Here is a 23053-nt window from a genome sequence, read left to right on the forward strand (position 1 = left end):
TTATTTCCCTTCTAAATTTTGAATTAGAACAAACAATTTTTAAAAATAGTCCGTCAGTCTTACAAAATGGATTAAGCTAGTCACTAAATGGATTAAATCAGTCACTAAATGAATTAAAGAATGTTATTAATGAATAGATTAAACTGGTCACTAAATAGATTAAAATGGTCACTAAATAGATTAAAGTAGTCACTATATTAAGAAATATGATCTATTCTCTTCTTAATATTGGGCTTGGGCCGCGCCTACTTTTAAATTAAAAGTAGACGGTCTCTTACAAGACCAACTGAAAAAAGAGTACTATTTATAAATGGTTATTTTACATAAACAAGTCATGGTCTTTCTTATAACTTTTTTTTTTTTTTTAGAATGCATTGTAAAACTTTTGAGTGTTTACCCTTCTTTCTTACATTGAATGCAATGATCTTATCCTTTCTCCTTCACTTTGCTCTCACCCTTCTCACATTCATCATATATTCATATGATTCCAAGTTAATTTAGGCCTTGTTCTTTTGAACTTATTTTGGTCCAAATGAAATTAACTAGATTGAATTGAAATTGAATTAACTGAATTAAAATTAACTGAACTAAAATTAAATTAACTGAACTGAGAGAAACTGAATCGAATGTATATTAATTTTCTAAAATAATAATAATCAATAAGTATTAACATAATATTATCAATACTTATTATTAATATTATTATTATTTATTAATAATAATAGTAATAATAATAATAAATAATAATGACAATAGAAATATAAAAAATAAAAGTTATTGTTATTATAATTATAATATTAATAATAATAGCAATATTAATAGTAACATTAAAAACAAAAATAATAATTAAAATATTAGATAAGATTAAGATTGAAATGAAACGAACTGAACTAAAATTAACTGAAATGAAATTAACTAAACTGAACTGAAATTATCTCTCTTAGATTCTACTTGCATAAATTACCGTGAAAAAAGAGAAGTGAGAACTATATTTTGGGAGGGAAGGAGTACAAATTTTTGCGATTTTTTTTTTTAAAAAAATAATACTTCCTCCGTTTCAAAATAGATGGGACATTGTGATTAAAACGGACTCCTAGGCAAAAATTCATAAGTATGTTTAAGGGAGGTAGATTAAAGGAAGTGGTCCCATGTGAAAAGGAGGGAGAAAATATATTACTTGGGGACCACAAGCTGTTTGCCGCCAGCTCTTTTGGAACAAAGGGGGACCACTTTTTTTTTCCCTCCATTTTTTTGGAACTACATTAACCTTTTACACAATACACTACAACCAAAACAGAAAATTTAAAGTTCCCTCTAAAATTTCAAACCACTTCAAATTTAAGTTAAGTTTAGTACCAGATTTTTGTTTTCCCTATTTAAGGGTTACAAACATTCCCCAAAAAATTAAGTGTTCCTACCAACCAAAATGTAATTAAGGAGAACATTCTCTCCTACACATTCACTACACATTCACTGCACACATTCACTGCACTACACATTCTCTCCTAACCAAAAGTCAGTTTTTTAATCTCTTCATCATTTGCTGCATCTGGACAAAATGGATGCAGCACAAGAAATGTACAATGCTGTTGTTGATGAAGAGGACTTGGATGAGTACTATCTACAACTACTTGATGAGATTGTGCCCAACTTGAACAGTCATAATCTCCTCTGAACCAGAATCTGCTGCACAATACCAAAACAGAAAAATTAAACCTGAGATGAAGCAAGAAAAGAGAAGGAGAGCTGTAGATGAATTGTTAATTATGGAAGAGAACGGAGTATTACCATATGGTGCATTGAAGAAGACAGCAGATAAGTATGGTGTTACAAGACACACAATAGAGAGATTATGGAAAAGAGCATGCAATCAAAGAGTTACGGGTGATGTCATTGATGTCAGGTCAAGGAAAAAGGGAACTGTGGGGAGGAAATCAGTGGAATATAGTGAGGAGTTTCTCCAATCAGTGCCACTGAATTTACGCACTTCAGTTAGATGCTTTGCTGGGGCACTCAAAGTGTCTCCTTCAACAATTTATAGACTGCTCAAGAAGGGGAAGCTCAGAAGCCATACAAGTAGCAACCATCCAAGTTTGACAGAGACTCACAAATTGGAGAGGATGAAGTGGGTTCTATCCCACATTCTACCTGGCACACCCACTGTACAAGCAGAGTTTATACACATGGAGAACATCATACACATTGATGAGAAATGGTTCTATTTGAACCCAGATACAAGGAGATTTTATTTATTGCCAAGAGAAGATGATCCATATAGATGTTGCCAATCAAAGAGATTCAAAATTAAAGCTATGTTTATGGGGGTAGTATCAAAACCAATGTATGATGCTCAAGGTAATCTCATTCATGATGGCAAGTTTGGCATCTTTCCTTTTGTAGAGAGGGTGGCAGCAAAATACACTACCAAAAACAGAGATAAGGGCACATTGAACAAAGGCTGTTGAGAGGATCACTCAGAAGGTCATCAGAGACATGATTATACAGAATGTACTGCCATCTATAATGAGTAAGTGGCCTGCTGGTATGTCCAAGGATATATGCATCCAACAGGACAATGCTAGGCCTCACATACAAGGAAATGATGAGGCATTCAAGGCAGCAGCAACTCAAAATGGGTTCAACATCAGGCTCATTCAACAGCCACCTCAGTCCCCAGATTTAAATGTTCTTGATTTGGGTTTTTTTAGAGCCATACAAGCTTTAATGTATCAAACATTTCCTAAGAACATAGATGAGCTCATAACAAATGTGCAAGATGCATATGACAGATTTGATCCTAGTGTTATGAAATACACATGGTTACAATTACAGTGGATTATGGTTGAGATTCTACAGGTTAGAGGAGGTAATAATTACAAGAACCCTCATCATGGGAAGGCAAGATTAGAAAGGTTGGGTCTTCTCCCAAAAACTGTCAAATGTGATCAAGTTATTGTGGATGAAGCTGTGCACTATTTGAATGAGAAGTTACCAAATGAAAGTGAACAAGTTGAGTACTTTGACAGTGAGGGGGTCATTGATGAAGACTAAAATGAATGGTATGTAGCATTTTTTTGTGAAGAATACAGTTTTTAGGAAGTCATTAAAAGTGGGTGAATTTTGGGAAGAATATAGTTTTTGCAAAGAACATGTTTTATTTGGTAAATACATAACAATGCCATTGAAGTAGGAACTTTTGTTAAACTGCACACCAAACCTAAATTATGTACATGTAGTGGAGGAATGTAGGTTTGTAAATGCAGTTTATATCAATGATTATGCTAATTCTATTTACAGTTATGTTTCTTATTTACACCATTGTTATTGTTTTTTTTAGTTATAGGGACCGAGGCATAACTATGAATTAGCAAAGAACCACAATCACAATTACTCATGTAAAGACATCATTTGACCTTCTATAATCCATCAGGGAGACTTTTAACTTATGAAGGAGTTCAAATCATTAACACCTCAAGGCACAATGCCGAGCAAATCATTGACTCACTTCAAGTTTTTGGTGAGTCCTTCATCATATGGATTAGGGAGTGATTTTAAAAACAGGGGGACTCAATATACAACAACAAACCAATCCCACAACAAAGGCTTTCTATATTCATAACTCATCATTCATCAATTTGACATCACCCTTAAACTCTAGGTCAAGCTCAACATAACCAATAATCAGCCAACACAACCAACAGCTCCCAAGAACACAAGTATCAAACACAATCCAAGCTTATCCAACAGCAAGCCAAACATTGAACATCACCAAGAAACATTCAACATCACCAATCAGATTCAAGATCACCAACACAAGGCAAATATACATAACCATTAAAACAGAATAACACAAACCAACAACAGAAAATATTAACATGCAAAAAAAACGCAAGTAAATAAGGATAACAATGGGACAGTAGTCAAACCTCCCTTACTGTAATTTTTGTTCAAATCTGTACCACCAATCACTATCCCCTTCCTCTTTAAACCAGATTTCATGACCGATTTACTCCCACTAACCACCACTTTCTTTAAAAGAACCCACCTTAGCCTTTCCTTTTCGGTTGTATGAATAGTAATTCATCTCAGAACCCATACAAGGAAGAGCACAAACAGTAACGCGTTCAGAATTAGGTTTTTTGGAGACAGAAAGTGGGGGTAAAGTGGGAGTTTTGAAAACCACTTTTTCTTTCACATCTTCCTCGGAACTCACCAGATCTATAATTACTTCTTCTTCAGAGGACTCACTAAATAAATCATCAGGAAACCATGGTTCCTTCATGTCCTTAATTTCCTCAAGAACAACACCCAGAGCTTTGCAAGCAGTTGGACCCATACACTTTGAAGCAGCCCCTGAATCGTATAGTCTACGGGGCCAAGGAGAACCATTTTCAATTGATCGAATGACGTCAATTATGAACGTCGCCTCTCCCTCATCCGTAGTTTCAAAATGCGCATCAATCAAAGGTTCCAAATTGATATCACAAACCATTTTTTAGGAGAGAGAAATTGATTTTCAAGCAAAATTGCAAAGAACAGAAAGAAAAACGAAGATGAGGAGAAGAGAAAGAATATCTGAAGACGAAGTTATGAGGGGAGAGAGAGTAGATCTGAAAAAGTTATAGAGAGATGAGCAGTAATGAGGGAGAGAGAGTAGATCTGAAAAAGTTATAGAGAGATGAGCAGTAATGAGGGTGAGGGAGATGAGCAGTTATGAGGGAGATGAGAAGTTACGAGGGAGATGAATGATGATGAAGAACCCTAGGTTAGATGAAGAGGTGGGTGGGAATTCAATTGGGTAGTTGGTGGGTCACTAAAAATGGTGGGAATCATTAGTTTTAGGTTAGGATTAATCAGATTATTAGATGTAGATTAAAGAATAACACAAGTTAGTAAGGGTAAAATGGTAAAATTAGAAGGCAAAAGTTACTAAATAAGGAAAAAAATAACAATGTCCCATCTATTTTGAAACACCCCAAAATAGACAATGTCCCATCTATTTTAAAACGGAGGAAGTACATAAATGCAGTTTAATCTAGTTTGTCCCCTGTTAGCAATTAATGAAATTTATACAACTTTCAATTCCGACAACGACTTAGCTTGACTTTTGTAGCTCGTTGACTGACGTAGGACCAACGGGCCATGGTCAAGCTTTTCGACTTTAGGTAACTTTCATACACAAAGTAACAAATTGATGAAAGGTTGTGTTTCACACCGAACAACAAACTGAACTGCTTTTTCCTTTACCTTATCAAGAAAGAAAATTGAAGAGTAATAAATAATAATTATTTGAAAAAATTGTTTTAAATAATTCAATTTGTTATAACGGACGTGAGAGAGAAACAAATTATGAATGCAAAAAGCAATAAAAACAGACAACAGATATACGTTCCAATTTGGCTACATCCACGGCAGAAAGAGGGAGAATATTTTATTATGTGAGGAAAACCAGATTACAAAGAGAAAATAGACTAATTCGTAGTCTAAAACCCTAAGATATAAATACATATTTATACCCCCATTCAGAAAACGCGTTTCCGCGTTACCCGGTCAGCCGCCCGATCGGGCGCTTAACGCTCGAAGAATTTTGCTCCTGGACCCGATCGGGCAACGAACGCCCGTGTCGTAATTTGGCCTGCCGCCCGATAGGGCAAGATGGCCCGATGCCATCGGGCGGACCAAACACACGCTGCCACAAAACCGTTGCGGGCCCGATCGGGCTTCCTCGCCCAACCCGATCGGGCGAAACTTAAAACAGCTATAACTTCTGCGTTTCTTATCGAAATCGGGCATATGACCAGTCGTTGGAAAGCTATCGGAATAAGCTATCACCTCCACTTTGAATCACCTCAAAATCATTTCTAGATTGAGAGATATGTCCATTCAAAGTTAGCTTTATGTCATTCCTTCTTCACGCATTCTACCAAACACCTTCAAGGCACCATTCAAGTCACTATTCTTACACAATTTTTATGCGGTCTTTTTATTTTAAGTATATCTTTTGATTAAACCTGATTGAGTTCGATGTGTATATCTGTTTTCTTCTATTGAGTTTTAACTTGTTTGTTACTTGTTTAGTATGTTTTACTTATGATATGCGTTACAATGTCTCACCCCAACCCTCGCATGTTTTAGAAAAAGGGACATTGTAAGACGTATCATAAGTAACCTACTAAACAAGTCACAAACAGGTTAAAACTTAATAGAAGAAAACAAACATACAAGCCTATCTCAATCAGGGATAATCAAAAGATAGACTTAAAATGAAAAGACGACGCAGAGATTAACTTATTTAAAGTAATTTTTTCTAGTAATTTTAATAATAATAATGATAATAATAATAATAATAATAATAATCTTCGTTCACCGAATTGTTTAATGTATTACTTTTGAATAGTTGTGTAGCATGGAAGTTTTAGTCATTGTTGGTTGTTGGGTCAATTGGATTGCCCACTAACTTTTATTATTGTCCTTTTCTTTAGCAGCCCAAGTCAAAAGTCAAATCTTTCTTGAAAGTCTTTCTTTAGGCATAATACAATCAACACAAAATCAAAATCATAATTATTATTGGACAACACGAACAGTTTGTATATGCATTAGGTATTTAGTTTAGCTATCTTATCTGATTTCTTCCTGAGCACGTGTCAAACATGTGTTAGGAGAACTATTGCGATTATTGTTAAAAAAACATGATTTAATCTATGATTTGATTATTATAGAGCTTTATTCGATCAAAGTCGGTTATATTTTGTTTTTTTAATATCGATTGTAGTATAATTTTAATCAAAATAATTTATCTTTTTGATTATTAAAGGACGATAACTGCGTAAATATGTATATATACATTGATTTAATTATCCCAATTTTTTTTCCTAATAAGTAAGTATTATAAACACACCAAATCAATTTACAAACTAAGTCAAATCAAACAAGGAACGAACCAACTAGATTGGACCCTCCCTTGTAAGACTGACAACAAACTATACATCACCTTTATTTGAGTAAATCACACCATCCCCTATAATGACTTGTAATCTTTTGTGGTCTAATTACATTTAGTCTAACCAAAAACAAAATTTTCATATGTTGTACAATCTTTTCTGATCTCCAAGCGATATGATTCCAAATTGCCTCATTCCTAGCCCACCAAATTGGGTAAGCCAAAGCTACATAAACAGCAGCTACAACCTTCTTCTGAAAAGAAGACCTCGTAATTTTCCTCCAAAATAAAGCCAACCTTTGAAAATTAACTTCAGAATTTCGAATCCCAAACCAAGCCCTAAGCAGCCCTAGGCATTTCTTCGTACATTCACATTTGAAAAATAGGTGATCATGGCTTCAATGCCACCATTGCAAAACTGGCAATTTGCATCAGTAGTCAATCCAATGCTAAACAATCTATTTGCAGTTTTCAGCCTTCCATTAATTATTAACCAAGCACACAAATCAATGCTTTGGTGCAGCCATTCCGTTCCAGACAAATTTGTTCCATTCGACATCATGCCTATCTCCTATCATCTTCTCATATACCCTCTTGATGCTAAATTTACTCCAACTGCAAATTTCTTGCTGAGTGAAGTAGTTTTTCATTTAATCTCTTACAAGGCAAACATGTTTTTAGTACCAACTTGAGAATTTTGGAGGTTGGTACTGCCACCAATCAGTGTTCTTCACATAAATATCATTGATCCACTTTATCCAAAGATTATTCTGCTTTGTGGAGATGGCCCACACATATTTTGCAATTGCTGCTCTATTCAACACCTGAACTTGCCGCTGTTTTAGGCTCGTAGATAGTATTCCAAGCAATATTCTCAGGTTTGGTGCTGAAGTAAACCCTATGCCAGAGAAAGTTTCTACAAATATGCTCTATATCATGAAGAATCTTCCTAGGGAGCACAAATATTTGAGCCCAATACATGTACATGCTTAGCAGAACATAGTTGATAAGCTGATGTCTTCCAACATATAAGAGGTTTTTGTTACTCCAAATTTTGATTCTACAACACATTCTCTACTAGATTATTACATAATTCAGGAACAGAGATTCGTTTTAAACATATGGGCACCCTAAGATATTTAAAGGGGACAGAACAGTGAGAGAACCCATAAAATCTTGCATTGTAACTCTTTTGATATCAACCTCCCCCGTGCCTACTGAGTAAAACTCAGACTTCTGCTCAATTATGCAAAAACCAGAAGAGCAGGAGAATAATTTCCAAGCTCCGTGGCTAGTCTGCGCTCTTTGGACTTTTCAAACTTAGCGAACTGAAACAATGCTTGAAGCATCACGTAAATAGAGTGAAAATTGCCCCCACAACACATGATTATATTATCAGCAAAAACTAAATGATTTAGTTTAATTGCTTTACATCTAGGGTGATATTGAAATCTTAGATGTTCACTTGCCTTTTTCAGCACCATGGTCAAATAATTCATACAAATAACAAAAAGGAGTGGGAAAATAGGATCCAGCTACCTCAAACCTCTTTTTGAGTAAAAAAAACCATGAAGTAACCCGTTGATCATCAATGAAAACTTTGGAGTTCTCACACAAGTCATCACAAACAGTAAATTTCTTAGGAAATAGTAAACCAACCATCATCTTTTCTAGAAAGTCCCAGTCAACAGTGTCATAAGCTTTTCTCATGTCAAGTTTCATGAGACAAGTAGAAGCCACCGAGCTTCTTCCATAACATCTCACAATAATGTCTTGACAAACCATTATGTTATGAATAATAAATCTCTCATGCACATATGCACTTTGATTTTCAACTAAATCAGGCAAAACATTCCTAAGTCTATTTACACATAACTTTGATAATAGACTTATACAACACATTACAACATGCAATTGGGCGGAATTCACTAACACTACTATGACATGATATTTTTGGAATCAATGTCAAAATAGTAGCATTCGATTCTTTAAGTAACATGTCAGTTCCAAAGAAATTCAAAATTGCATCAGTTAACTCTTCCCCAATGATAGGCCATGCATCTTTAAAAAAAACACCAAAACTATCAGGCCCTAGTCTGGTGATTTATCACCAGGAATAGACATAATAGTATCCTTTATCTCCTTAACTGAATAAGGCCTCTCTAAGTAAGCAAGATGTTCAGCAGTGATCTTTGGACCAATGTTAAAAACTTCCTCTTTAATCCTGACTCTGTCACTTATAGTTGTGTCCATCAAGTCTTTATAGTATTCTAAAAAAGCGTCGTTCACTTGCTCCAAACCTTCCCTCCACACACTAAACTATCATGAATAGCATAGACAAACTTTTTCAATCTTCTGAGTTCTGGCTTGAATGGACTTGTGAAACAATGATGTTTTTGCATCCCCATTTTTGCACCAATCCAACTTTGCCTTCTGTGACAGAAAAGAAATATATTGATAAAATCGTTGGTCTTCGTAGTGCTCACCCGAGTGTGGTATTGATATGTAGAGTGTATGGGAGATTGACTAGAGCCTAATGAGAATACAAAGCTTTATTTCTTTAGCAAGTATTGCGTAGTATTGTCTTACAATAAAATTATGATAAAGTACTTTATGTCTTAAAAGGGACTTTGTAAGTTAATAGGGTTACTATATAGTTATAATGGCTCATCTTTAGAAAATGTAACGAGTCACCTTGTATTACCTTAAATGGGTCATGACTTATACTATAAGGGGAATTTGGTATAATCAATGTAAACGGAATGGAAAGAATTTGGATAAGGAGGCCGGGAAAATGGAAATAATAATTGTTACCTTTAGTAGTTGTTTGGTATCCTAGTGGAATAAAAACAATTGAGAGGTTTATGATTGAGGAAGAAAACATAATTTGTTTCTACTAGTTTGATAAGGGTAACAAATGGGGGGTTTATGTTTTCCTCCGTAAACGGTATATGTTACTTACCACTCATACCAAACAACTAAAAAGTGAAAACGCTTATTTGAATCTGTTTCCTACATCAAATTTTCTCATACCAAACAACCTCTATGTGAGTTTCACGGTCTCCAATGCAAAATTTTGACCATAAAAATCTTTAATGTATTAATAAAAAATATTTTCTCCATTCTATTTTAGATGAAACGTAGGGCTTTGGCGCAAATATTTAGGAAAGTAGAGAGATAGAGAGAAACAAAAAGAGGAATCTATGTGATGAGCAGAGATATATAGAGAAGTAAATATCAAATAAAGTAGGAAAAATTGATAGGTCAATGACCAGCTACAACAGGTAAAATGCTTTTTTTCTTTTTTTTTTCACCACCACCAATTCAACATCACCCCACGGCCCCACCACCAACACATCACCCCGACCACCACTCAACACATCACCCCACCACCCAACACCACCAACACTTTCTCTCTCCACTGCGGAAACCACCACCCCTCCCCCTCCCCTCCACTCCACCATCGCAACCCTCACCCCACCCCTCGCCAGCCCATCCCCACCCGTCCCCGTCGATTTGCCGAGCCCCTCCCCCACCCCTCCCTGTCGGTTTCCCAGCCCCATCCCTCCCCTTCGAATTTCCCTACCCCCACCCCTCTCCCCCTCCCCCGCAGCTCCCGTCTCCCCCAACCCTCGCAGCCGGCATCCTGCAGCCCTTCCACGAAGTTTCGCAGCCCCCCTTCCTATTACCCCCTCCTCGAATTTTCGCAGCTCAAGCGAGAGATCTAAAACCATGGTTTTCGAAATTCTGCAGGTGTAGAGAAGAAGATAGAGAGGTGCAATGACGAGAAAGAGAAAGACCCGGAGAATGGGAAGGGGTAATTCGAAGGGGGATGGTGACGGTTACTTCAGCTTTCCGGAGCTCCTCTTTTCCGTTCGTGATACTGGTAAGGGGAGGGGGATGCGACGGAGGGGAGGGGGATGGGCTGGCAGGGGGGAGGGCGTTGAGAGCTGCAGCGGTGGAGGGGAGAAGGAAGGGGTTGGGGGTGGAGGGGATGGGAGGGGTGGGGCTAGGGTGCGGTGGAAGCAGATAGGAGAGAGAAAAAAGAAGAAGGAAATCGAGTTAATAAATTCAAAAGAAATTTTTTTAACCTGTTTACCAGGTAATTAGTCATCTGGGACCTATTTCGGCAAAAATGATGCATAGTGGGACCGCTAAAAAATAATCTTTAATTGGGACCGAAAATGGCGGAACGTCCATAGTTGGGAGTTGGGACTGTTCCTATAAATTTTTCCAATAAAGTAACGCTTCATTTATTTTGGAACGACTTGAAATGATAAGTGTTTCATTTATTTTAAAATGGAAAAATTATAAGAAAAAAATGTATTTTGAACTGCACATCGACATGGATTTAACAAGAATTCACATTAATTACACTGTTATTATTTATGTAGTGGTGGAAATTCGTTATCAAAATTTGTAATGTTTTACTCTAAAAACGCAAGTGTCGTTGCATTCTTTTTGAAGCGGATGAAGTATTATAAATTTATAATAAGGTGGTTTTGCATAAGATTTTGTATTCTTTCATTCATCTAAAGCTTCTAAAGGTGTATTTAGAGCATCCTATCAACATATAGTATCATCATTATCATGTGAATTATACATTGTAGTCTGTGTGAATTTACTTTCCTTCGTTCTTTTGATAATTTATTTGATCTAATCTTATTGGAAACAATATCTCTCGATGAATCGATCTCCTCTTGTACCAATTTTTATTTTTTTGTTTTTTTTGAAAGGAACCTCTTGTACCAAATTTAGTTACTATAAGAAAATTAAAGACAAACAATTGAATAGGTTACTCTTTCCATTTTCCCATATTTTTAGCGAGATCCTCTCCAGAATAACATGTTTAGTCGATAAAGTAATAATTAGTTGCCTTGATTTTCAACTACTAGTGACATCGGTTTCTTGTTTATAAGTCAGAAGTCTTCTTTATGGCTGGACTATTTTATTACTTGAAGCTTCCGTCCGTCAAATGATTTTGCTATTATTGCATTTAGATAGGCGACCCCGCCAACGGATGTCTCAAGATGTTAGATAAGAACAATCTATTTATATATAATTATCTAATTAATTATAAATAGGTGAGATATATTACAATTAAGGTACTTATAATTTTGAATGATTTTAATCATCAATATTTCACGACTATTTATAATAAATGCTTAGTTCTACTGTTCTAGAAGGTCAAGCACGAACAGGACAGTCTGATACTCCATCTTTTTTCTTTTTCATCTCCACACTTCACTTCGAATAGAGAATCAGGGATGAAGTACAAAAGTATGAGACATAAACTAAAAAGTGAATTAAAATATTAAAAGCAAATGATATGGAAAAAGAAGGGAAAATATATAGGACTTGTTACCAAGAATAAAAGAGGCTTGAATGACCGATCATATTTATCATGAGATCGTACCAGTTCATACGAGATTGTACACTTGTTATTTTGGTCAAACTGAAATTTAAAACTCCCCAAAATATTTCCATATAAATCCTTTTGCTTATGCCTTATAGTACTAGAAGACAATACATGTTCAAAATGATTGTAAGACCAAATCAATATTACATTTGATTAATGAGAACGTATTGTGTCGGACTCGTCCGACCATAATCTTGATCGGACGACTTTCAGGTGGTTCCAATTTTTTTTCAGGTAGTCTTCATTTTTTTTCAGGTGGTTCCAATTTTTTTTCAGGTAGTCTTCATTTTGTTTTCAGTTAGTCTTCTTTGTTTTTCAGTGGGTTTTGTGCTTCAGTTAGACTTACTTGGGTTTCAGTTGGTTTTATTCTTTTTCAGGTAGTCTACATTTTTCTTCAGGTAGTCTTCATTTTGTTTCAGTTAGTCCATTATTTCTTCAGTTGGTCCAACTGAAAGAAAAGAAAGTCTAACTGAAAGAATATAAAGTCCAACTGAAAGAAAAGAAAGTCCAACTGAAAGAAAAGAAAGTCCAACTGAAAGAAAACAAAGTCCAACTGAAAGAAAAGAAAGGTCTAACTGAAAGAAAAAAAAGTCTAACTGAAAGAAAAGAAAGTCCAACTGAAAGAAAATAAAGACCAACTAAAAAGAAAACAAAACACTAACCTCTGCTTTCTCTCACTTTTCAGGTTGTCTCCATTTTTTTTCAGGTTGTCTCCATTTGTTTTCAGGTAGTCTCCAATATCTTTCAGTTCCATGAACTCTTCAACCAAATATCACCACAAACTTTTGAACGATTCTTTTTATTACTTGCTTTTTATCCTTTTTGTCGAATATTGTGATCTTAGTACTAAAGGAAAACATACATATTTGGGGCCATAATGAACCTTCTTCAACCTCAATCCTCATTCTTTCCTCCCTTTTCTCTCTCCTCTGACTTCGAAAATCAACCCTCTTTAGTATCTCAATCTCATCAATGGACATCACAGAAATATCAAAGAAGCTCGGCCTCGCCGATAATAAACCCGTCATCCGTAAAGCGGTGGAGTTTCGCCGTCTCTCCGATGTCAAATTCGACTCATCCGCCATTGGAGTTGTATACTCTTCTTCTCTCTCTTTAAGACTTATCAATAGTTGTCTATTAAAATTTTATAAACCATTATTGTCTCCACTTGTTATCATATCAGTGCAAATCTCAGTCCTCAATATGGGTGCGTAAATGGTGTTTGTGGGATGCGACGGAGTTAGTGGTGGTTGAGTGGGAAGGAGGGAGGGGTAAAGGGAAAGAAGGGCGGCAATTGTCTGCGTTTTCTTACTAAGGCCATTTGAGTATTGGGCTCAGCCCGTCTGACAGTAAGTATTGGTCAGACGGTCTGACCCAATACTTTCACTTGATTAATATACTACTACTACAGATTCTTCTTCATGCATTAATATAAAAACTCTGAAACATCAACCAACTGAGATTTTCTTTGAATCTCTCTAATATAGAATAGTTATTGCGAATGAACAAAAACGTCACTCGTGACATCATAATAAGATGGAGGACAAAAGCTGGCAATGACATTTTCTATTACGAAGTTATTTCTAAATAATTATAACGATTTCATGAATTAATTATTGTGATGTCAGGAATAATGATGGAAACTTCCTCTCCATTGGGAATGTGAAGAGGACTCTGGACTGAAATTGAAGACATTAAGACTTAAAATCAAGCTAAGGGAAGACTAGCTAGAACTTGTTTCTATTTATTTTGTAATTAAGAAACATAAACTTGATTTTGTGTATTTTATAGTCAATGTATTCGGCTACTCCGTGTAAGAACCATGTTTAGAAAATGTTGGTTCATCATTGAATTCAATTTATGGATTGCATAAGCTAATTTGTTGACATTATAACATGATCAGTGTGAATTTTGAAACTTTATTAAGATTCACTTCTATTAATTCACTATATATATAAATTTGCAAGTAATAATACAAAAGCAAGATGTATGGAGTAAATTTATGAATGTTAATAAACAAATAGGATCTTCAAAGGTATTAGTAATAAGGAACTTGGCTTATAAACTCATCTATGTAACATATTAAAATCGAAGTCATTGCTCATTAGATATGGTTTCCCGGGTGCATTCACCATACACCCGGGTGAACCATGTGCATGGTACACCTAAAGCTCTCTTTTGTTCATTGGAAGCTTTACTTATTATGTGTTTATGCTCATTTGGAGGTTTTAAATGAGCAATGAGCAAAAAAATAACATTTCTCATGGTTTCCCTCCTAAAATTTCTTGATGAACACTTTAAGTTTTAACAAGTAGTGCATTATAAATATGAGTGCATCTTGGATGTAACATGTCACATTATCGTCTGTGATGTACAACCCGATTGTGGTCCGCCTTAACAATATCCGTTCTAATGGGTAAATTGAGCAATAACAAAAACTATATAAAAAAAACATGTTATATTATCACAGCTTATTGTGTAACAAAATCTATGGTGCATGTAACAATACGTACATAATGACATATAATAATAGACTCCAAAAAAAATGACACAAACTAAGCAAATAATGACATGAATTTGATGTCATGTACTTTTTCACGTCATTTGAGTTGCTTTACAAAAGAAGCAGTGGTTTTTGAGCTATTAAACCGTACTATAAGTTATGGTGTAACAGTTTTACCCAAATTTGTGTATAATTATTGTTAGGGTCTAATTGAAATTAGTTAACTAAAGTTTGTATATATTATATATCTAAGTATTCCTAGGACATTATCTAGTTTTTACACTTATCCCTAGAATAGATTAGTGTTGGGTACTTGGGTTCTTATGATCACCTAGAAGGAGGACAAGTTTCTATTATACATCTCTAAATTTGTGTTACTATTGAATCTAAGTTTGCCAACACTACCACCAATTCCTCCTAATTGAAAGTATGTATTATTAGTAAAAAATGCTAAATAAATATATCTAAGGTTTAGACAAGTAAAACAATTCACGTATGACTTTGTTTTACTTTAACTTTCTTTTTTTGCATAATAAAGAGAAAAACAAGTATACGCTTAAATTTATTGATTGTCATTTATGCACAAATGGAAAGGACTAGGCACATCATATTACTCTTCTTATGTGATGTTTCACTAATATATTTTGGCTTGCATTTGTGTACAAATTTAAGCAAAATATTTTATCACTATAATCAGAATTCAGGAACACAATATATTTCTTTTGTATCTTGTCTTGAAAATGCAACATATTGTTTGGTTAGGATGGACAAATGAAATAATGCCATTAATCACTTCGGTTAAGCTTAATTTCAGCTAATTTGTACTAGGAGATCGTATGTATGATTTTGCTAAAATGAACATTTTTCCTACGTCATGTATTCTGAGAAGCAAACAAGATAGCAAATTGGATAGCTAATATTGGTCATTTTAATAGATAGTCATTTTTCTATAGTAGATTGTACTTCTTCTACTCTCCATAATATCCTTGTAATAACTGATAAGATAGGAGCTCCTATTGTGCAAAGAGTCGCATAACCTCTTTCTTTTTACCTTTATTGAAAAAAAATGAATTTAGCTAAAACCACATGTCCATAGTTGAAATCACCCTAACAAGTCACATCATCATTATTTTAACTACGAAAATCGCAGCAAATACGTGAAACCCTTGGGAAGTACTATATCCAATTATTTATCATACGTAGTCAACTACCTAAACTTGTAGAAGACGTCATGCAAATTGCAAAGGTGGTGTTGGCTGGGAAACCCTAGCAATAAAGTTATTTCAATCGATAGGAAGTTCAGTGAATGTCGTTGCTCTTTAACTTTCTCCGCCATCTTTTATTATTTGACCATAGTAACAAGTACTAGCAATTTATCATGTGATATGAAGAATGAACACAATAGGTTTTACGTCTTCATTCATAGTTGGTCACCCAGATTCAAGGGGACAGCTTTTAATGGTTTCCAATTATAATAATAGCCAAAGAAGTTGCAGAATATGAAAATAAAAGTCATTAAACCAAATTCACATTGCGAGGCCATCCCACCACACAAGAAAGAAAAAAATAATAATAAGAGATTCGGAATTATATATGGATATGATATAATATGAATAGGAATCGACCATGTTAATATGTATTACATGAATAAATACTTTTTCAGTTTTCTAAATAGATTCATTATCATATTGAGAAGACACATTTGTCGTTGTGCAACTTTGGTCATTAATGTCTTCGATTATATATTTTTTGACATGTGAAGTTTATTTATTATTTTACGATTAAGAAAAACATAAAAATTAATTATCAAAATTTAGATTAGAATTTCCTCTTTAGCATTTCCCACACATGAATTGGACAAAAATATATAATGGGTGACATGATGCCATAAAGCTCCAAGAAATAAAGGACATATGTCCTCCATTATAATTTTAGATATATGTCCCTTATTATCCAATTGATCATATTGATTTTATGGATGAGAATTTCTCAACTTAATAACAAATTTGCTAGACTACACTAATGCTTCCTTTTGCTTTTTAATTATGATTGTACCACTTACTCTGTGAATTATTCGAGTTCGGCTTGGTCGAAATTCGATCAAAGTCTAGTTCGAGAGAGTTAGAGCGTCGAGCTTGAGTTTGCTCGATATTTCAACGAGCCAAGACTGTGCTAGCTTTGGCTCATCTCTAAAGCTCATGAACAAGCTCGACAATTCTTTAAATAAGGACCTTATATAAAATGTTAAGTGTTCCATATAATTTAAAGGGTATACAATATCTTTCTTTTGTCCATATATAAAGTGTTACTACCCTAGTTTTACTTTTTGATCTTGTATTCTTGTCTTACATTGGTGTTGGAAAATAAAAGTTTAAACCTATGTTCTTTATAAAAGCAACAAAAAGTAATGAGTTCTTTCACATTGGATGTATGGGAATTTTTTTTGATTAAGATCTTTGTTTTATATAATTTGATCTTGCCCGCCCTACATTGATTGGAAATAAAAAATTTAAGCCTATTTTCTCTGTAAAAGGAACAAAGTATATTTTCTGAGTTCATGCCTTTGATTTTTATAATAATAATAAAGGTAAATTCATAAAGTTCCACATTGATTGGAGAATGTAATATAAAGTTTTTGTCCTTTGTTAAGGACTACTCTAAATACCTCATTGAAGGTATATGGATTAGTTGGAGCTTGATTCGAGCCTCGAGCCAAGCTGAGCTCGTATCGGGTGCCTCGAGCCAAGCTGAGCTTGTATTTGTTTTCTCGAGCCGAACTGGGATTTACCTATATATTTTTGAGCTGAGCCGAGCCTACACAGGCTTAATCTCGATTCGACTTATTAAAACCCTAATTTTACCTTACTTTTGCACAATTTTCAATGTATGTCTCCGATCTTTAAATAGATAGTATTAGTGAAATTATGAAAAATTCATCTCTTGAAAGTATACATTGATACGAATTTGACAGAAACTCACATAACTATATATATATATATATATATATATATATATATATTATATACTCTTTCATAACCAAAATTTGACTACAATTTTGTAATGGCATAGTAAAATAGATACAAAGGGGTGAAAATCATTATACACCAATAGAAATAGAAAATCCAAACTCTAATTTTTGTTTAACCTTTTTGTGATCGATCCTCATTTTATTTACTTTTTATTTTGTATATGATTTCACTCCAATTATCCCCTTCCCTCCATGAAAAAGAAGAAAGAAAAAAAGAAGAGAGACAAAATTTTTGACACAATAAATTGGACTATTGGAGTATAAGAGATCCCATGCATATTTGACAACTACAATCTACATAATTAAAATGATGTAATTTATTTTCAAATCTCCTAGATTTTATAACCATCTTTCATCATAGTTGCTTGGGGATATCTTTCCAGAAATGGCAGCTGCTAATGCTGAAGTAAAAGAAGGATCTCTGGTTAATGAAGAAGCCATTTGTTCTACCAGTAATCTCTGCAATGCTGTTGGATCTACGACGTCGTTCGCCTTCTCGACATTGTTGAACGAATTTTGGTTGATCAAATCAAGGTTTAAGGTTGGAATAACGCTATTAGGAGAGGTTATAACGTTATTATTTACAGTATAAGTTGAGCTTAACACCACATTATCTAAATGATCCCTTGCATTAGGTTGGGGATGATTGTGTTCTCCTTCATATGTTGCTACCAAGATGGATGAATCATCTGCACTTCTTTGCACCTGATATTACATGACAATGCAAATTGTTAAAATTAGCAGTTTTTAGAGACTTTAAATGTCCATAAATGACAGGAACTTGCAGTTATGATTTAGGTTATGTTTGGGAACATAAGCTGAAATAGAGTTGAAACTTGAAAGTGATAAGTTAGCTGAAAGGAGCTGAATTGATAAAGTAGTTGAAAATTTCATCACTTTAAATTGAGATGCTATATTTAATAGCAACTCGATTTCAGTCAAATTTTGAGATTAATTTTATTTAAACTCTTACCCCCAAACATGACTATTTATTTTAGGTTACTTAAACTTTTAGCACCTACTCATTTAAGGTGACTTAAATGAGTTGCCAAACAGAGCCTTAAGGATTTTCACTTTTCCGTAAGTTTTGTTGAGATTATGATATTTTTATGTTTGTGTATGTAAAGGGAATATGTTAAGAGCTTCTTGTATATTGGTTGTGCCTTCATGTAATGAGGGATTATACACTATCGTCGAGAGATCAAGGTTGCTTTAGAGTACTTATAGGAACATGTTAAGCTTAAGACCAACGGTAGTAAACACAAGAAACACCTAACACAAAAAAAAAGGTACGAGATGATTTTTTAAGCATCGTTTAATAAGAAAACATGGCATGGCATGGATACAAACTTTGACATGAAAAGACACGATAAAGTTTAGTTTTTTTATTCATAGGCATGAAGGCACACCATGATCCGTCACATTGTGCTCATGGAACATCTCTTGCCTTGGTTTTGGCCAATTCTTGAAGTGGCTATTGGCTAGGCACAACGCCATCATGTAATCGTGCAAGGTCATGCTCCCAGCACGAACACGATGGACTTAATTAGTGCCATCTTCGGCATTTTTAAAACGTCTAAATTTTATAGAATATATTATTAGTCCACTTTTAATGTTCGTATAAACTCGAGTCCACTTTTAAAGAATAACCCAACAATATATGTGGTAGTTATGAAGCCAAGAAATGAAGTAAAGTACAACATCTAGTTGCAATAATGGATAGTACTTTCCCTATACCCTCACTCTCCCTTTCTTTCTTTCTTTCCTTTTTTTGATGCTTAACACAAATATTCAAAAAAAGCTGCGGACAAAGGAGAGATAGCTAAATAACTGTTACATTACTCACAATTAGTACATCATCCTTTGACTTAAATGCCGTCAAATTGTTCATGATCGTGGGATGTTGGAAAGATGTACTCTAGAATTCCAAGTCAAATATATCTAAAAGGTAAGGGAAAACTGAAAATTGAAGAAAAGGGGTGTGAAGTGTGAATCGAAATGGCATCATTGACTTCTTAATTGGCTTTGAGCCCTAGCTAGATTCAAGAAGGTCTGAAGACTTTTTGTAGCTTGAATTTGGACAATTAGAGAATTAGAGACAGTCATACAATAGGAATCTAGAATTATTGGAGGCTTGTGTTATTTGATCAAACTAGTAGGGTGTGGGGACAAGGAGTATGAGGTAGATTTAAGGATAACTGTTTAGATAAACGACAATTAAGTAAGACGTGCTGTTTTTTACGAGAGATTTTATATCGAGAGATAACTTTTAGAAGGATGTGAGGTGACGTTTATAGTGATCTTAATTCTAAGGTATTAGACAAAGTTATTATTCAGTGGTTGATTATCCACAATTCCACATGAGAAATACATCTAAAATATTAGTGTTTTTATTGCTTTCCTATCCATTACACAGTAAAGTCTACTTCAAAATATATATGGGTTAATTAACTTTTTTTCTCTATTATATCGTATGGAATTTTATTGTATGTTTTAATATCTAGTTTCAATGATTATGAATTCTTCCAAATAATGGAAGATTTTACTTCATTATGGTACTACCCACTAGTACAAATTAAGAAACTTTCTTGATTTTCAAGAGATAAACATCTCAAAATTTCCAAATTCATATGGGATTCTTCAAACATTTACAGTCTACATCTAAAATTTTATGTAGTTGTTATTCCAAAAAAAAATTCATGTAGTTATGTAGTACAATTCAATGTTTGATCATCCAAAATTGAAGAAATTTCGAATATTTTATCTTTTTCATTCTTGTTAGAAAATTTCAAATCAGATTTTTACTTAAACTGAAAGCCCTAATTTTTTTCCCAATGACAGAAAATTAGCAATGACTTTACCTTCTTTTTGACTGGACAAACCGGAGCATTAGCACATTTATAGTAAGCTCTAGGAGATGGATTATCTCTTGTAACCTTCTGCCCATATTTTCTCCATTGATATCCATCCTTCACCACCTAATTATAATTAACACCACAAATTAGGGAAAAATATACACTAATTAAAATATGATAATCATCATCCTGATTCTTAATCCTATAATAATCATAACAAGCAGATTACTATTAATACTAATTAAGTTATGAACATACCAAGCTTGTATCCGATTTTTCGGTCCGAATCAACATTTTATTAGTGATCTTAGGCTTGGTACTTAAGAGCCTTAATCCTTTGCATGAATCATCGTAGCTGATACAACTATGCTCTGTGTTCCCCTGTATTCCATAATCCATGACTTCCATATATTTTCTTTTCTTAAGATTTTGATCCTCGTTCTCCCCTTTCGATCTAGGACTAATCAAGCCAATCAACTGATTTTGCAACACACTGTAATTCTCACACATGGATGCTAGCATTTGTGTGAGCTTTTGGTTCTCTTTGTTCATCCTGATCAACTCCTCTTCTAAGTTCCCGCTTTTTCTCTATCGTATTACAATAAACACGTAAACCTTAATTAGATTATCCCCAAAAGAAATGAACAAATATTAGGACTTGTTCGTTATCAATCAAGACAAGTTGTTTAATATCGAAATAGAAAAAAAAAAATAAACGAGCAGTGATACAAAACAGACCCTTAACGAAATGTTTCATTAGTATGATAGACTAGACTAACCTCGTCATCCCTTGTCGTGTCATTGATTTCGGAATTGTTGCAAAGATTAAGGTTAAGATTGAAGCCATTTGAGGTATCAAGAACCCAATTAGATGATGATTCCATCTATAGAAGAATAATGTAATTTAGTTGTAAAGAGTATTCCAGTTTGAACTAATTTAGCGTAGATGGTAAATATCTGAAAATGTGAATGGTTCTAGCCACTTTGTTAACGACTTTATATAGTTGATAAAATTTGACTAGTAAAGGCGTGAGTAAATACGCCATAAGTTTCTTGGAGTATTAAAGAAAATGCGCTAAAACAAAAACTGCGTCCTAATGTAATGGACCCAGTTTGAATGTTTTCTAAAAAAAAATGATGGTGATAATAAATACGTGTTTGAAACGAGTTTTGAAAGTCAAGCAGAAATATACTTTGGTTTCTTTCTTTAGAATTATCTTCATTTTATCAATAAAAATTTGCCTAGTGGGATCTGGTTACTTTTCCCGTTAGATAGAGAGAGGGGAAAAAAATCATTACGTGGTAACTAATGGTAATTTTTTTGCACTTGCAATAAGACTACTATCTTGATGTGAAAACTCTTTAAAGCCCATAGAGTTAGGTGTTTTCAGACACATCTAAAGCCCATTTTTTGGCAAATTAAAATCTTCTTTTTTCACAAATCTCCATTTCTAGAAAGTGGTGGTAGCTCGGTTGAGTAACATTCAGAATTTTAAAATATTGTCAAATTCAGATCTTCATCCCAATAATATGTTAGGAATTAATCTTGTGGTGGCAGTGAGCCCTTCAGGCCTATTGTTTTTTCTGTGTTGTTTAGCCTTTTATCTATAAACAGGTGTGTCCTCAAGCTAGTACCCTAGTAGGGGTTGGTCTTTAGACCAATTATCTTTCCTAATAAAATAACCCTTGTGTTCTAAATAAGTGGAGTAGGGTGATCCTGTGTCGGACCAGGTTTGGACCGAGCCGCAACCAAAAAAAAATTGCCCATTGGTCGGGCCGGGCCGGACCAAAATTTTGTGCCCAAAGCCAGCTATTTCGGGCCAAAATTGGGCCGGGCCAAAAAAAAATAGACTACAAAGTCATTTTTGGCTTGCCCAAATCCTGCCCAAAGCAAAAAAAAATCAGGACAGGTCGGGTCGGGCTCGACATCGGGCCAAAAAATTCTGTCCAAAACCCTGGCCGATGTGGAGCTGTTTTATTTTCACGCTTGCCAATGCACAATTTTCACTATTAATATTTTTTTACTATTAATATCTCTAATAATATATTCTTAAAAATTATAAAAAGTTGATATCATGAAAACATTCATTATTGAACCAAATCTTACAACATTTTATATGATCACTTTTATTTTTATCTATTAATAAAACGATTTTTTTTCATCAGATACCCCAAGTTTTCAAAAAATTCACCAAATACCCTCATGTTTTCGAAATTCACTAGATACCCCCGAGTTTTACAATAATACCTCAAAATTCCTTAATGACCAATATCGTTAACCGTCGTTAGTCATTAAATTTAATTTTAA

The 23053-nt window shown here is 34.2% G+C and overlaps 2 protein-coding genes and 1 long non-coding RNA gene across 3 annotated transcripts; 2 read left to right on the forward strand and 1 right to left on the reverse strand.

Annotated features, from left to right (window-relative positions):
* The first annotated feature begins 1721 nt into the window (after positions 1-1721).
* Positions 1722-2465, forward strand: LOC125494917 (uncharacterized). Its single transcript, XM_048638809.2, has one exon. The coding sequence runs from the start codon at positions 1722-1724 to the stop codon at positions 2463-2465; it is 744 nt and encodes a 247-aa protein (XP_048494766.2).
* Positions 2466-12837: 10372 nt separating this feature from the next.
* Positions 12838-14216, forward strand: LOC125495012 (uncharacterized). Its single transcript, XR_007271460.2, has 2 exons — positions 12838-13451; positions 13988-14216. It is a non-coding gene; the product is annotated as an uncharacterized LOC125495012 (long non-coding RNA).
* Positions 14217-17825: 3609 nt separating this feature from the next.
* On the reverse strand, positions 17826-21815 carry LOC104884530 (probable WRKY transcription factor 40). Its single transcript, XM_010669209.4, has 4 exons — positions 21525-21815; positions 21004-21333; positions 20752-20868; positions 17826-18595 (listed from the first exon to the last, which is right to left on the reverse strand). The coding sequence occupies exons 1-4, from the start codon at positions 21627-21629 to the stop codon at positions 18230-18232; spliced, it is 918 nt and encodes a 305-aa protein (XP_010667511.1). The 5' UTR covers positions 21630-21815; the 3' UTR covers positions 17826-18229.
* Between the last annotated feature and the right edge of the window lie 1238 nt (positions 21816-23053).

Source organism: Beta vulgaris, chromosome 2, assembly GCF_026745355.1.
Source record: "Beta vulgaris subsp. vulgaris cultivar EL10 chromosome 2, EL10.2, whole genome shotgun sequence".
NCBI lineage: Eukaryota > Viridiplantae > Streptophyta > Magnoliopsida > Caryophyllales > Amaranthaceae > Beta > Beta vulgaris.

Bases quoted from the DNA above. Each gene is read 5' to 3' on its own strand.
- LOC125494917 (XM_048638809.2), top strand. From the start codon at position 1,722: ATGAAGCAAGAAAAGAGAAGGAGAGCTGTAGATGAATTGTTAATTATG.
- LOC104884530 (XM_010669209.4), bottom strand. From the start codon at position 21,629: ATGGAATCATCATCTAATTGGGTTCTTGATACCTCAAATGGCTTCAAT. The intron at 21,334-21,524 runs GTTAGTCTAGTC...GTAATACGATAG, and splicing joins ACACGACAAGGGATGACGAG to AGAAAAAGCGGGAACTTAGA. The intron at 20,869-21,003 runs GTATGTTCATAA...AATTATAATTAG, and splicing joins AAAAATCGGATACAAGCTTG to GTGGTGAAGGATGGATATCA.